Source organism: Fistularia commersonii, chromosome 9 (genome assembly GCF_037954325.1).
Source record: "Fistularia commersonii isolate RoL2024-O1a breed Wild chromosome 9, RoL_Fcom_v1.0, whole genome shotgun sequence".
Taxonomy (NCBI): Eukaryota; Metazoa; Chordata; class Actinopteri; order Syngnathiformes; family Fistulariidae; genus Fistularia; species Fistularia commersonii.
The window spans coordinates 9,210,568-9,224,040 of record NC_141292.1 but is presented as its reverse complement, the minus strand read 5'-3'; the positions used below and the strand labels follow the sequence as shown (position 1 = coordinate 9,224,040).

The window sequence follows — 13,473 nt, the reverse complement described above, 5'->3', positions numbered from 1 at the left end:
ATCCTTCTCTGTCATGTTGAAAAGATGCCTAATGCACACGGAAGATGATTTTGGCGAAGTTCAAAAGGCAAAGCAGAGAAATATCGGTCTCCCAAATTGGGAATGATGTGGGCTTTCAAAGAAAGTTCTGCTAGCGCAGCTTTTTGCATCTTACAGAAAATTGGACTTTGTACGGGCCTCTGTTTCATCTCTTTTCTGAAAAGCACATTTGGAGGCTTACTATGGCTGACTTCACCAGTGTACAGTACAGGGCCTTTTTTTTTTTTAAGTTTTTTAATCTAATCGCTGATGAAAAGAGCAAGTCAACACAGAGTTCAACACAAAGTCACTTTATTAAATTTAGTGACAGGTGATGTCACTGATCGGGGGGGAATCTTTGCTGAAGTGGACGACTGGCTCCGTGTGGGAGACGAAAAACCAAGGAAGCTGAGTGAGAGTTGCCTAGGTTAGTTATATCCGCAAAATGACGTCTAGGTACTCTCTCCCAAGCAGCTTCGGCAAGGCCCCGCTTTGACAGACCCAATCCAAAATCACAAATTATTTAATCATTTAGTCACTTAGTCATAGCAGACTGGATCCCTACTTGCTGAATGTGCAACCTCAGTCAGCTACGAAATCACTTATGACACAATCATTTTCCTACAAAAAGAGCCACGAGTCGAAGCATTGAGCAGTTATGGATCTTTTTCTCCTTTCTCTTTGCCTTTTCCAAGGTGAACGCAAAGGTTGTTTGATGCCGAAATGGACACGGTCCTCCGCAGTACCTGACGTTCTTGCGTTTTCATTTGGGAGCACCCTGGTATTGATTGATATCCATATGATCAAAACCAATGCAACACAGCAAAACCCTGTGATAAATGATGCTGGGACACATCCATTCATTTAGTTTATAGCATGTGGAGAATATCAGATTTCTTTTTCACAATCAAATTCGTTTATAGACTCGTTATCTCTGACGGTGCTCTCCAGAGGTCCGGTTTTCATCTAGTTTTTAACATTATCGACACTATGAAGAAAAGAATCGAGGCGTAGAAATCAAACGACCATCAGATGATGTTACACCAAATGTGCTGACGGCTCAAAAGGACTGTTTGAGGGCAAGTGCAAGCGCATCCTGCCGTAAAAAAGTCCACAACACCAACCCCGACTGTCAGTCTCTGAAACGTCCTTCATCCAATGAAGAGTTATCCTCAGGTAGTCTATCAAACCGGTGTCATCGATTCACAATCAATGATAGGTGTAAAAAGGTCCACACCTCTTTCCACTTTTTTTTTTCCCCCAGCATCCCATCGTTTGGTTGACCAAAGGCGCTCTTTCAGTAACAGTCCAAAAGTGAGCTTCTTGCCGTCCACCTCAAACCTCCTCCACGTCACAGGCCCGCATCCCAATCACCGGTGTTAATGCATCGCAAGCTCAGCATGATTCGATCTACGTTTGTCCAATCCTACCGAAGTTTAGTGAATTCAGAGTCCCGCTCCTCTTTGCTGGCACTCCTGGGAGACTGGACCTTACCGATTTCTTCAAGAGCGCTGGCCAGAGAGTCCAGATCCCCCGAGTCCTGGTGCTGAGCTTCCCACAGACTCAGGATCACCGCCGACGGACTCTCCTGACATGCAAAGTAGCAAAGGTTCCTGTCGGGGCCAAGGAAAACAGCGTCATTTTAATGTTTATTACAAGGTAATAACTAGTCTATTGTACACTAGGACCGTCTCACATTTTATGACAGGACGAAAAAAAATGTCCAGACTGATGGAAAGGGCAGCTGTATTTCCTTGGGCTACAATAAAACCAACGCCCCCCCCATCCCCCGTTGTTTTCAAATACACCATTTAAAAGCATTTACAAACAAACAGCTGCTCAAAGCAAGCTTTGAAGAATTTTAAGTGCCTGTTGAGTAACATTTTAAAAGCAAAAAGAAATGCGTATTTCCCTGATGTGATTTTAAGCTGTCCGGAATAACATTGGATGAAAAAAAGTCAATACGTCCGCTCGGAGGCGGAGGTATTGTTTTTGACAACAAGTTAAAAAGCACAATAAAGAGTCACGGGACTGAAAATATACGGAATAATGAAATGTATTATGCACCTTATTGGAAATGAAGGTGAAAAAAAATCTTTGCGTCATAAATGGAGCACACAGCTGGAAATACAAGGTTCTTTTCATAGCGGGCACTCTGACATGGGGCTGTGGTAAATAGACACTTTATTTGATTAATTACACTGGTAGTTACACTGCTATGACAAGCCGGAACGATGAAAAATCGGTAGAAAACCGGACACATTTATAAGTCATGCGATGACGGTGAAAAATGAAAGCGCGTTCGGTGGCAACGCTTTCCGAGAAAATGACCCGAGAGTCCCTATAACAGTCCATATTCAAGAAAGTAAAAATGGGTGAAATAATTGCATCAAATTACCTGACATTTGGCAAAAAAAAAAAAATGTCAAAAATGACGAGGAATTCATGTGAAAATCCCAAAGGAAGTACCGAGCATCGTCAAGACACTGGATTGCACTGGACTGCACATCTGCAATCCATTTGTGCTTTGTTAAAAAAATAAGCATTCGTATGATGTGCGTGAATCTCTGCAGAAATCGAATGCATTCATTTCAAAACAGAGCAGACAGGAGAAAGCAATGTGCGATTTTTCAAGAGACAGATAGATGTGGTTAGTTCAGAGTCTTTGATAAACAGAACGGGAAAATTATGAATAAAGTAATATTTAGATTCAGTTTGTGCTTTCGACACAAGCCCCAGGCAAGAACTCATTAAAACAAATATTCCTCCACTGTGGTTGTTACAGCGACCATCCAACAGGGTACGCTGTTTCATTATCTTGGGATCTCCCGAGTTTGTTTTTGGGCAAAACTCCTCAACGTCCCTCTCGCCCTCTGCACTGGATCGTCCCCAATCATACAGAGAAATAATTACAAAAATCAGCTTAACCAGGCCGAAACATTCCCATTGCATCCCCCCGGCGTGTGTGATTGGGTCGCGAGGGCGACAAAATCCGCCGTCATTCTTCCTCGGCGGATATTTGCTTTCAAACTGACTTTGACTGGAGGTCCTCGACCACGTAGCTGCTTAGTTGACGCTTCCCTCTCACGTCTCTCCAGGTTACCAGACAGAGAGGAGACTCTCTTTCACTTCCTACTTGGTGGAACTAACCGCACACCGATGACAGCTTTCACGGCGCTGAGCGCTCAATTATTCACTTGTATACCCGAGCAAAAATAAGAGGTTAGCCGTTTCCAAACAGTTGAAACCAAGCACAGCCTACGCGAGCACCGACCCAGCACCATCTCTAGAGAGCTTAGCTGTAGTTGGAGGCTTGGCTGCACGCAGATATGCTGCTAATGAGCAGTGTTAACACGAACACCTTTTTTTTATTTCTTCTTTTTGGCCAGAGGCCTATCTGACAGTGGTGTAAGACCTTCCTCTGGGTTCCTGCAGAACATGGCACCCCGTCTGCAGTTATGACCGCGCTAAAGATACATCTCGCCTTCCCTCCGTCCTGCCAGCATGTGCGTGTGTTTGCAAATCTATAATGGAATCAGTGGTGTGGCATGTTACAGGAGGCTGGTTGTGGATAGAAATTAGGGCTGACACAGCGCTTAAATTCCAGATTAAAAATAGTATTCGAAGTAGGGGACGTGGTTCATATAGTTGAGATGCAAGAGCATTTCTGCTTTTGTGTCATTTTTGATATTATAATAACCAAATGATACTTAAATCCCCCTCCAGTCAAAAAAAATGTGAGTTTTCTTTCCTTGTCCCTATATTTGAATGTTTTGAGCTTCCCTGTACGGGATGATATTTGTGCAAGGCTTTTTTTTTCATGCTCCCTGATCAAAGTGGAAGTTTCCTCTGTGTGTCAGCAGATCTGCTTTCAAAGAGGCAGCCGAGCTACAGGCATGAAATCTGACATCACACAGTGTTTTCGGAAGCCGAACCCGCTCCAATAATCGGCAGAAACTAGTACGATGTGGAAAACAAATGGACTCCACAGTCAAGCACGAAACATCCCGCTCCCTCTGGTTAAACCTGTGAATCAACACATTCTGGAATTCATAATTTGAAAGACTGCAGGATATTTGTAAATGTGGATTTTTTTTTTTCTCAAAAACCAATTGATTATTATTTTGACAAATATTTTTGCATGTCAAAATAGATATATGAAGAAAGAAATTCTATTTTTTTGACCTCTTTGAAAAATGTTAATAGCAAGAAAATAAGATCAAAAAATGAAATAAAAAATTTATATTAAAAAAATGAGACAATTTCAATGGAATATTTAGAAAAATATTCAAATGTAATTTGTATAAAATCATTATTTTGTATTTGATGTATTTATGGTAGGAATAACTTTCATCTGATTTTGCAAATTCCAAATATGTGTCATTCAGACTCCTTTTATACATCGGTGACACAGAAATATTTCAACTTATATATTAAGAGCGTGAGAAAAATTGACCCTCGAACTCGTACCTGTCTATGTGGAGCTTTTCAGCCAGGAGCTGCCAGTCTTTCCCCCTGGCGTTAGTAGAGTCAAATGTAGCGCTGATTCTCTGACGGATGGAAAGAGGAATTTTAAAGGCCCTCGACCCCGTCTGAGAGGCGATGGTACAGTCCGACTGAGTGAAAAAGGGAACTACCCCCTTCTCGTTCTAGTGGCGGGCGAGACAGAGAGGAGTCAGAGTGATCTTGATATTACGGCTTTAAGCCCCAACATAAATGCAAGGACGAGGACTTATCAGGACAATTTGCAATTTATACAGGAAAAGTTCCCTGAGAGGCTCATTACGCCGGCTCTTGAATCAAATCAAGAGTTGTTCGGCGTGCTGAGCGAACCTATTAGCAAACTGTATTCCTACCCATGCATCATCTTCAGCGCTCTACCCACCTCCACCACCGAAGTATAGACCTGGAGTATCTGTTCTTCGCCTTTGACCTGCCGTACGCTGATCTTACAGGAGAGCTCGGACGAAGAGTGGCTGTATCGCTCCAGGGAGAAGGCACACTGCAGGGGACGCTGGTTGCTGGCCCACACATGAGGGAAGGGGAACTCCTGCTGAGCGAGGAGACACGGAGGGAGGACGGGGAGAACGATTAAAAGGATTAGTCAGGGGGAGACAACAAACTCATTAAGTCTCAGCTAAAGACATTTGTTATTTGAATCCTGCTTTGCCACCCACTCGGCTGTTGACATGATTAATTAAGACCAAATGAGTGGCCTCTTTAGCCAATCAATGATGCTGCCGGATCAAGGACGTTACCTTTCAGAAAAACAAGAGGTGCCGCACCGAAGCCCCCAGGATGAAAATATATCTTGTCATTTGAAAGCTCTGGAGCATATATGAACACACATACTTTTACAAGTAGTTGAAGTATCTATTTCTAATTTGGTTTACGGGGCTGACTATATATTTATTTATTTCTCATCTGGCGGGGTGCATCTTGTTTCATGTCCATAGTAGAGGACAATTCAAGAGGATGCTTGATTACGAGGTTATTGGTATTTAAGTCCTGGGATTTATCATCAATTGCCAATCTTCGTGATCTCAGCTGTGCGTCAAGGCAGTGTTAATATACATAAAAGCCGCGATTTGCTATGCTATGAACTTTATTATCATTTTAACTCTGGTCCTAAGCTGAATATCAGTCAGGTCACTTATGAGACTCTCAAGAACTTCAGCGAGGGTACCTAAAATGTAGTGTCATCCAGTGTCAATTACAAATTAACATTGTACATTTTCAAGGTTACTTCAGCTGGTTGTTAAATATGCATTTGTCTGGTTTCTTTCCATGTGTTCATTAAAAAGTCATAGCCCGCGGTGATATTTTATGTTTTGAACTTGAAAAAATGGTACAACTGGCTGAAATGCAAGTGGGATCTCATGAGAGGACCCTTAAATCTTTTAAACACTTAAACAGACAAGGTTTTAAACACTTGGAAAAAAAAAAGTCTTAACCAATCTTAACAAAAGCGGAAAACAAACAAATGAACACTGTGCTATGCAGATGCAATGTGTTTAGCATTAATGCAATGAATTGAAGTATCGGTTAACTGCCTCTGTGCAAAGCCATAAAATGCACATTCCAATAACTTTAGCAGGTTTTTATTTCTATCTTTTGATTTGAACATTAATTCGGAACATAGTTCATCCGGAATAGTTGTTTTTGATACCGCCCTTACGCCACCATTCATCAGGCCGAGCCAAAAATGAAGGGAGTTGGGGGTCAGAGGTTTGGGTCAATGGAGTGTGTGTCGTGGTAGGAGGGTCTCACGAGTTAATTCCAAGTTTTTCCCCTCATTGTCGCAAAAAAAAAAAAAAAACATTTTCAGAAGAAACCAGTGCGGTTGTGTGATGCTGCTGATTCTTTGGAGATCAAATACGATTATTTTATTTACAACTTCCTGGGAAAAACAACAAAGTCTCTTCCCATAAATTCTGCAGTGAAAGACTTTTACAACCCAGGTAATCCTACAAATTTAATCAGGCTGATTAATATTACAAATGTGAGCACACGTTATTATGTAATGACGTTTTAAGATTTTAAAGCCGAACCAATCCAAACACATTCCAGGTGACACCTTATACAAGTTATTTAGGTTTATGAAATCAGGCTATTATAACTTACATGAACGTTAGTCATATAATAATAATAATAATAATAATACATTTTTGTACTTTTTTTTCAAAATAAAATAAAGGCTTTGAGCATATGTCACACTTTGCTAAATAATGTGCAAGCAAGGAGCTGATGCAGGGGGAACAGGTTAGGAATTCAGTTTAATGCATGAATCATCCGCTCTTCAGATCCATCAGACAAGTGGATGGCTACTTCTAAGAACATCTTTTGTTGTTAGCCTACAGCCATCTCCCCCGTAGGACCCTCTGATAGTTTCTCCTCTGTCTCCGAGAGAATCTTGTTATTATTCTGGAGGCAGTATGGTGGGATAATTCTGCTAATAGAATGTCAGTGGCGGGATAAACATCACAGGGCAGAGCAGAAAATACAGCGTATAGACACCTCGGAAGATAAGTACGAGATCTCTGTGTGTGCTTGTGTGCGTGTGTGTGTGTCTGCCTTGCAGTCATAATTAATTTTGTTAGTGTGTGTGTGTGTGTGTGTGTGGCTGAGATAGATAGCCTTGGTGATCTCCTGCTGTGCCCTTGCTGCTGTCCTTTAGCTTTGATGTGACCATCAGAAAGAGGGAAACCGGTGGGGAGAACAGATGATGGTGAGAAGATGAAGGTGCGCTGTTTCTTCTGCGACCGTGACGGAGCAGGTCTCCGTTTAAATCACGGTTAAGATATGCAAGCGCTAAACCTGCTCGCTGCTTTGCATTCACTTGCACCGCATGCAGAGTTCCACAAACTGGCAGCGTGCACGGCCTACCTGGCAGGTGGTGAAAGGCTTGATGCTCCAGAGTAACTGTGGGATGTCCTGGATGGAAACCTGGAGGCTGAACATGTTCCCCCTGAACAGCATAACCTTAGGCTCCTCCAGCAGCCGTCCGCCCCTGCTGTGCTCCCCGACTGCAACCTCCTGATAGAGGGAGGAAAGGAGGGGGGCAGATTGTTGGGGTGAGATGCTGGCTAAGCAGCTAAATGAGTTGCAAAGGAAAGTAAGATTGATCACTTTGACAGGCAGAAGATTTAGAAAAGGCTTAAAATAGTCAATGGTTTACTTGATACTTGATAAAGACTATTTTGATAAGAATTCACCAAAGAGGTAAATGCTAGGATTATGGGAGATGGTCCTGTGTTGACCTACAGTAGGACTCTGCTTCATTTTCAGATTCGTATGCTGTGTTCATTCCAGACCAAGTATCCAATACTGGTGTTTTGATCTACAGCTGAGTGTTTAACATGTAATAGATGTGACCAGTTTTGCGGTCAGTCGATATTTGAACTTGCAGCGGTTCAACTCTGAGTCAACGGTAGTCTCAAGCCAAACACGTGACTGTCGGCGGACTACGACCGAAGAATCCACACTTAAGAAAAATCAAACATTAGTGGTCAAGATAAGACTTGAATATTTCACTCTATATTTTTCAACCACTGTCTGATGTTAAATGTAAAACCCTTCCCGGTTCATTCCTTCACCATCTTGGACTCGGGGTGGCTGGGGACGGAGGTGGGATGCACACATTTTCTTATCCATACATTTGGCCAATTTTGGATCTTGGGTTCATCTTTGGGTCTCCAATTGACTTACTGGATATATTTTGGACTATATATATTATATTATATTATATTATATTATATTATTATATTATTATATTATACTATGATATATTTTGCGCACAGAGAGCCCCCCCCCCCATCCCGAGGACTTCTCGCTGTGAGGTGGAATCCCTAACTTCTGTTCCACAGTGCCACTTGTTCTTTTCTTTTTTTTAATTTTCTATAGCTGCAATAACTGTTTTGTATTGAAATGAGCTGTCATGGATCCTCACATTGTACTGATCATTAAGCAATAAGGTAAAAAAAAAAAAATACAGTCAAACATGGATCAATTGAAAAATGTAGTTGTTTAATGATAGTTCAGGTGTACTCAAGGATGCATGCAGAAGCATACAGAAGAATGAATTGAAACGTTTCTTTGTAACTACCAGAAATTGGGTTTGTTTTAAGCTCCAGACGTGGAGTGTCGGTTCGGCTCATTGCTTTTACTTTTTTGTGTGTTTGATTTTCCTGCCCGTGTGTTTGTGTGATTACTCGACCTGCCCTAATGTGTCCAGTGAATAATGAGCCTTTGTTGTGTCTTTTTATTCTCTTCTGCACCCTTTGTGTTGTCACTTCATCTATTTGCTATTCCTGCTTTTGTTACCTCTCTGTTTGTTTCCGCTGGATTCACTAGTTTATTTCTCGGCCTTGTCCCTTTGAGTTTGTCTTTGTTCCGAACGTTGTCGGACTTTCTTCATTTGAAATTCACACCGAACTCCTCGGTTTTGGATTTAAGGTTGTTGAACGTGAGGCCTTGTACTTTGTTTTTTCCATCTGGGGCCGACAGATGGGACTTTTCTGTTCCACATCCGTGACATTGGTCCAGACTCCTATGTATTAGCGCATATCTGAAGAAATTTAATATGAGATTTGAAGTGTTTTTTTGGGACATTGAACTCTAAATACTCCCACAGGGTATTTCCGGGAATGGTATTAAATAATGTCCAATAAAGCATCTCAACAGAAAGTTGTGACTTGTCATTGAGGGTTGACCTTTGAACTTTCTGATATAAAAAAAAAGCCATCAACTCCTCACTTCAAGCTCTCTGACGTTTCTGTGAAATATAGCCGCAATTACCGTGGAAATCAGCGAGTAATGGCCAAAGATGAGTTGCATATTCGCTGTGACACTGACCTTTGGGGACCAGATTCGAAGTAATTCACTCAAGAGGGCACTGACATAGTGTGTGTTGAGGGGGACAGGAAGGGCAGACAAAACCAGAAACAAAATGCCTGTGGCGACGCGGCTGCCAGACCAGAGACATAAAGATACAGACCATTCCCAGTTTGAGCTTTTCACTTATAAGGGCCTTTTTTCCTCCCTTTTCTTTTATGGCAGCAAAGGGGTCTCTGTGGGTTTTGGGTTGTAGACGACATAAAAACTATTTAAAGATGGGAACCAGGAAACTGTGCTGAGTGTCGGGGTTTTATGGCGACGTGGATCGAATGATAATATCGTTACATGTGGAAATAATGCAGATCAGCAGCCGCGTTATCTGCTCCTCCGCTGGACGTGAACTAAATCCGAGGGAAAAGTTAATAATTTAAAAGAACAACGCTGTCATTTAAATGTTGTACACATCGGCTTCGGAGATGCCAGCATTGTCCGATGTACAGTGGGAGCGGATGGCATTTTTCTTGTGCTGCTTGGGGGGCCGCGACTTCAAGAGGAGAACACTGGTGTTGAATTATTCAACTCTCTTTCGTCTTTGTTTTGTTTTGTTTGGTTTTGAACACAGAAAGCAAAGCCCATCTAGTTTGACTGCATCCCAGATGTTTCTACAACATTTCTGTGACTCAGAAATACGGCAAATCGTAAAGTGAATGCATAAATAAAAAGCAATTTAGGGGAAATATGTTCTTTTGATTTAAGGTGTACTTTACCCCTTCAAGCCCTTTTTCCTATTTTATTACACTATTACACACCCATGCACGCGCGCACACACACACAAATCAAAAGAAATATAAGAAATACAAACAAATTAACATCAATATTAACATGAGCAAAAAAAAACAACAACTTTTAATGGCATTTTATTTTGTCGTGTTGTTTGTGCACTCTTTTAATCCTCACTTTCCCTGGGCTATTATGATGTAAAAAGTTCAACTTGAAACAAAAATAAAAGGCAGAGGCAAAGCAGGGAAAAATTAAATAAAAATTAACAATTATTCATAACACTGTTCCTCCCGGGTGTCCCAAATGTTATGAGAAAAAGAAAATATAAAAGTCAACGCTCCTTTTTTAATTTGATTCATATTGATATTCATTTGCACTACATTATGATGACAATGTAAACTTACACCGGTTGTTTAAAAGTAAAGTTGGCTCAAAAACTCATCATCTGTATGTGATCAAGTAAAAATTCATGGAGTCCTACTGGGGCCATGTGACTTTAAAGCTCAAACATTATCCACGAAGATTACACTCTCTAAAATTGGATTAGAAAACTTGAATTTGCCCTACATTTTATGTATTTGATTATATTTGTGTGTTTGTGTAACAATGCATTGGTATTTCAGGCTGGGTCTGGGCTCGTGCAGAGTCTTGGATGGTGCAGTACTTGTCATTGATTACACGGGCCATAAAGTCCACATAAAAATACATTTGCAGCACAAATTCTGGTTTTAGACAGGGCCCCGGCCAAACGCTAGCCCTATAAGTTTCCAAAACACCCGCTGTGATTGAGCCCCATCGGGTCCCTTGTAGACAAATTATTGCAGGATATTGATTGTACGCAAAGGCAAAAAAAAAAAAAAAAAAACCCATGAGAAAATAAATAACTGCAACATTTGTCAATAGGGGACAGTTTGGTTCCTGCCTTGTAACGTTGCGTCTTAAGATCATATTTAGATGTTTGGCGTGGTGTGCAATGCAGAGAGGTGTGGCCGCGGGTCCTTCGTGCACGTGCGGTTCTGGCTCCGTCAGTCACACAGCAGCCAGAGAAAGGAAATGCAAAGCGTACAGGCTGCCTTGAACCTGATCGATTCCTGCTTTAAGCTCACAGGGGAAATTAATTGTCGTATGAAGCACAAACAGAAGCCAACCAAAGGAGAACAAATGAACAAATAACCGTGTCTGACTGATGGGGAGAGGGAGTGAATTGGCTCTTAGCACCGACATCCAATTCCTCTTTGTTCACATGCAATTCTCCTCTTGGAAGAATCTAAAAGTGAAGCTTGGCTAGTGGCAGGACAACAGTGGTTGGAAGAAACCACTATGAGCGCCACCTCAGAAGAGATTAGTGTGTATAATTAAGATACAGCGCAAATTACTTTTACCCCGCGGTTCTTTTTCAGCGGCATCGAAAACACGACGTGTGCTTTTTGACAACCGAATTTTCGCAGAGTGCTCCTCCTCGCCGCCGTCCCGCCGCCTTTAAGCACTTGACACATGCGACGCGGTGCTATGACGCAATTAATTAACAATAAGCAAATAAAATTAAAACCAGGAAAGGGTCGGGAAGAAACTTAGGAGCAGCTGTTGTGTTTTTAATTAAAAGTCCCTCTTTGGCTCCTAATCATCAAGCATCTCCCAGTGGCAGTGTTGCTGAAAAGGAAGATCTTCAGTGGATCACATGAGGAAAAAAAAAACCTCACGCAGCAATTCATCCAGCAAACCCCCTCCTCCCCTAGCTCACCATTTAAACGCCTGAAAAGTATTATGTTGAAAGACTTCACTTTCAAGAAAAGACATTTAAAACAAATTCGCTTCGGAGTTGCCTTTTTAAGACTAGTTTTATGATTACTTAGCGCAGTAGCGTTCTAGAAAAACATCCTTGACCCCACCAGGTTTACAGTAACTGGTTTATCTGCAATATCTATTCCCCTGTAAGCTTTCCTTAAAATCGACAGCCACTGTGTAGATTTATGGGGTCGGATGCAACGCTGCGGAAATGTGGACGCCGGGTTCAGAACAGGAAGTCCTGAAGGCGCATCGGCGACGTGCCGGTGGACTGGGAATGGGAGGATGTTTGGTTTGGAAAGGCCTGTGATGGATGACCATTGTGTCAGCCGCCACCACCACCTGAAACAACATTTTATCAATTTTGCATAAGCCCTGTGAAGACCCTTATATGGCTTTTCCTCTTCTCGCTATTTATTTACCTCCCAATTTGGATTCAGAGTGGGAATTGACGCTTTTGATGTATCCTGTTATCCATAAGGCAATATCCTGAGTAAAACTAACATGATTTTTCTGTCTTAAAACAGGATGTATGATGTAATGTTTAATCAAACTCAATGAGAGAAAATATGATTTGTAGCCAGCGGAGGTTCAACTCCCCTAAAGTGAAATACTTTTGTAATTGTACTGTAATAAATATCCCGGCGCACCGAGGAAAGGCGCACTTCATTTCACTCTCTTACATAACCTCAGTTACGAGACAAAGCCGTCATTCATTAAAAATGCGTGCAGTGTAAATATTGTCGTAAATGTACACGTATTGCTTTTAGCCCTCTCCATTTTCCTCGTGTGCAAATGAGAATGTGACAGATCGCACTGCGTCCCCCGTCAGTGATTGAGAGACGCCGCCGTGGGAGAATCATCCACTTCTTTACGCACATAATGGATGAAGCATAATCGATTTAAGATGATGGCGGTGAGAAATGGTGTAAAATACTCGTCTAGAAGGTCCGGGGCTTTGAAACATGAGGGTAATTTCGAAAAATTGCAAGGCTGTACGAGAAAAAAAAACGCGTAGGGTTTGCGCTTCCTACCTGAAATGCATGGGGCGTGTCGTCCACACAGTAGACCCTGAGGATGAAGCCCAGAGAATTGCTGGTGTCTGGACTCCCGAACACTGCCAGCCTCAGGCGCTTGGACGCCTCCTGACTCAGCGGCTCTCCCACCAGGACGTAGCGACCCGGTTGCTCCAGCAGCACGTGGCACCTCCGCGCCTCCAGGAGACAGTAGCAGGATGTGCTCTCCTCGTCCACGGACATCACCTCCTTGGATGAAGGAACACAATGAGGAGAGAGATTTTCACCGTGGCCTGATACGTAGTGGCCCGAAGCGGAGCCGTATTCAATGCAGACGGAGACAAATGTAAAATAGTGATCACTGATCATTAATTCATCGAAGAAAAAAAAAAAAAGAAACAGGCATTGACTTGTAAGCTGTTACTTTCTGGTTTAACGTAATGATATGCCAAGGCTGCAGAGTCGTTCTGCCCATACCTTTTAATTTAAAGTTTTGTGAATCCAATGAATAGTGCGAAATCATGTTTATTAACATTTC

The 13,473-nt window shown here is 42.0% G+C and overlaps 1 protein-coding gene across 5 annotated transcripts in view; it reads right to left on the bottom strand.

Annotated features, from left to right (window-relative positions):
* Positions 1–1,237: 1,237 nt before the first annotated feature.
* LOC147231144 (netrin receptor UNC5D-like) overlaps positions 1,238–13,473 on the bottom strand; it is a 174,223-nt gene continuing 161,987 nt past the window's right edge. For 3 of the 5 annotated variants that reach the window (XM_086152317.1, XM_086152319.1, XM_086152321.1), the window contains 5 exons: positions 12,954–13,184; positions 7,405–7,554; positions 4,904–5,071; positions 4,489–4,667; positions 1,238–1,631 (listed from right to left, as the gene is read on the bottom strand). In XM_086152317.1, the coding sequence (XP_086008443.1) occupies positions 1,445–1,631; positions 4,489–4,667; positions 4,904–5,071; positions 7,405–7,554; positions 12,954–13,184 (915 nt within the window). In that variant the 3' untranslated portion in view covers positions 1,238–1,444. The remainder of the gene's footprint in view (positions 1,632–4,488; positions 4,668–4,903; positions 5,072–7,404; positions 7,555–12,953; positions 13,185–13,473) is intronic. The other 2 variants (XM_086152320.1, XM_086152318.1) reach the window with 2 other exon arrangements.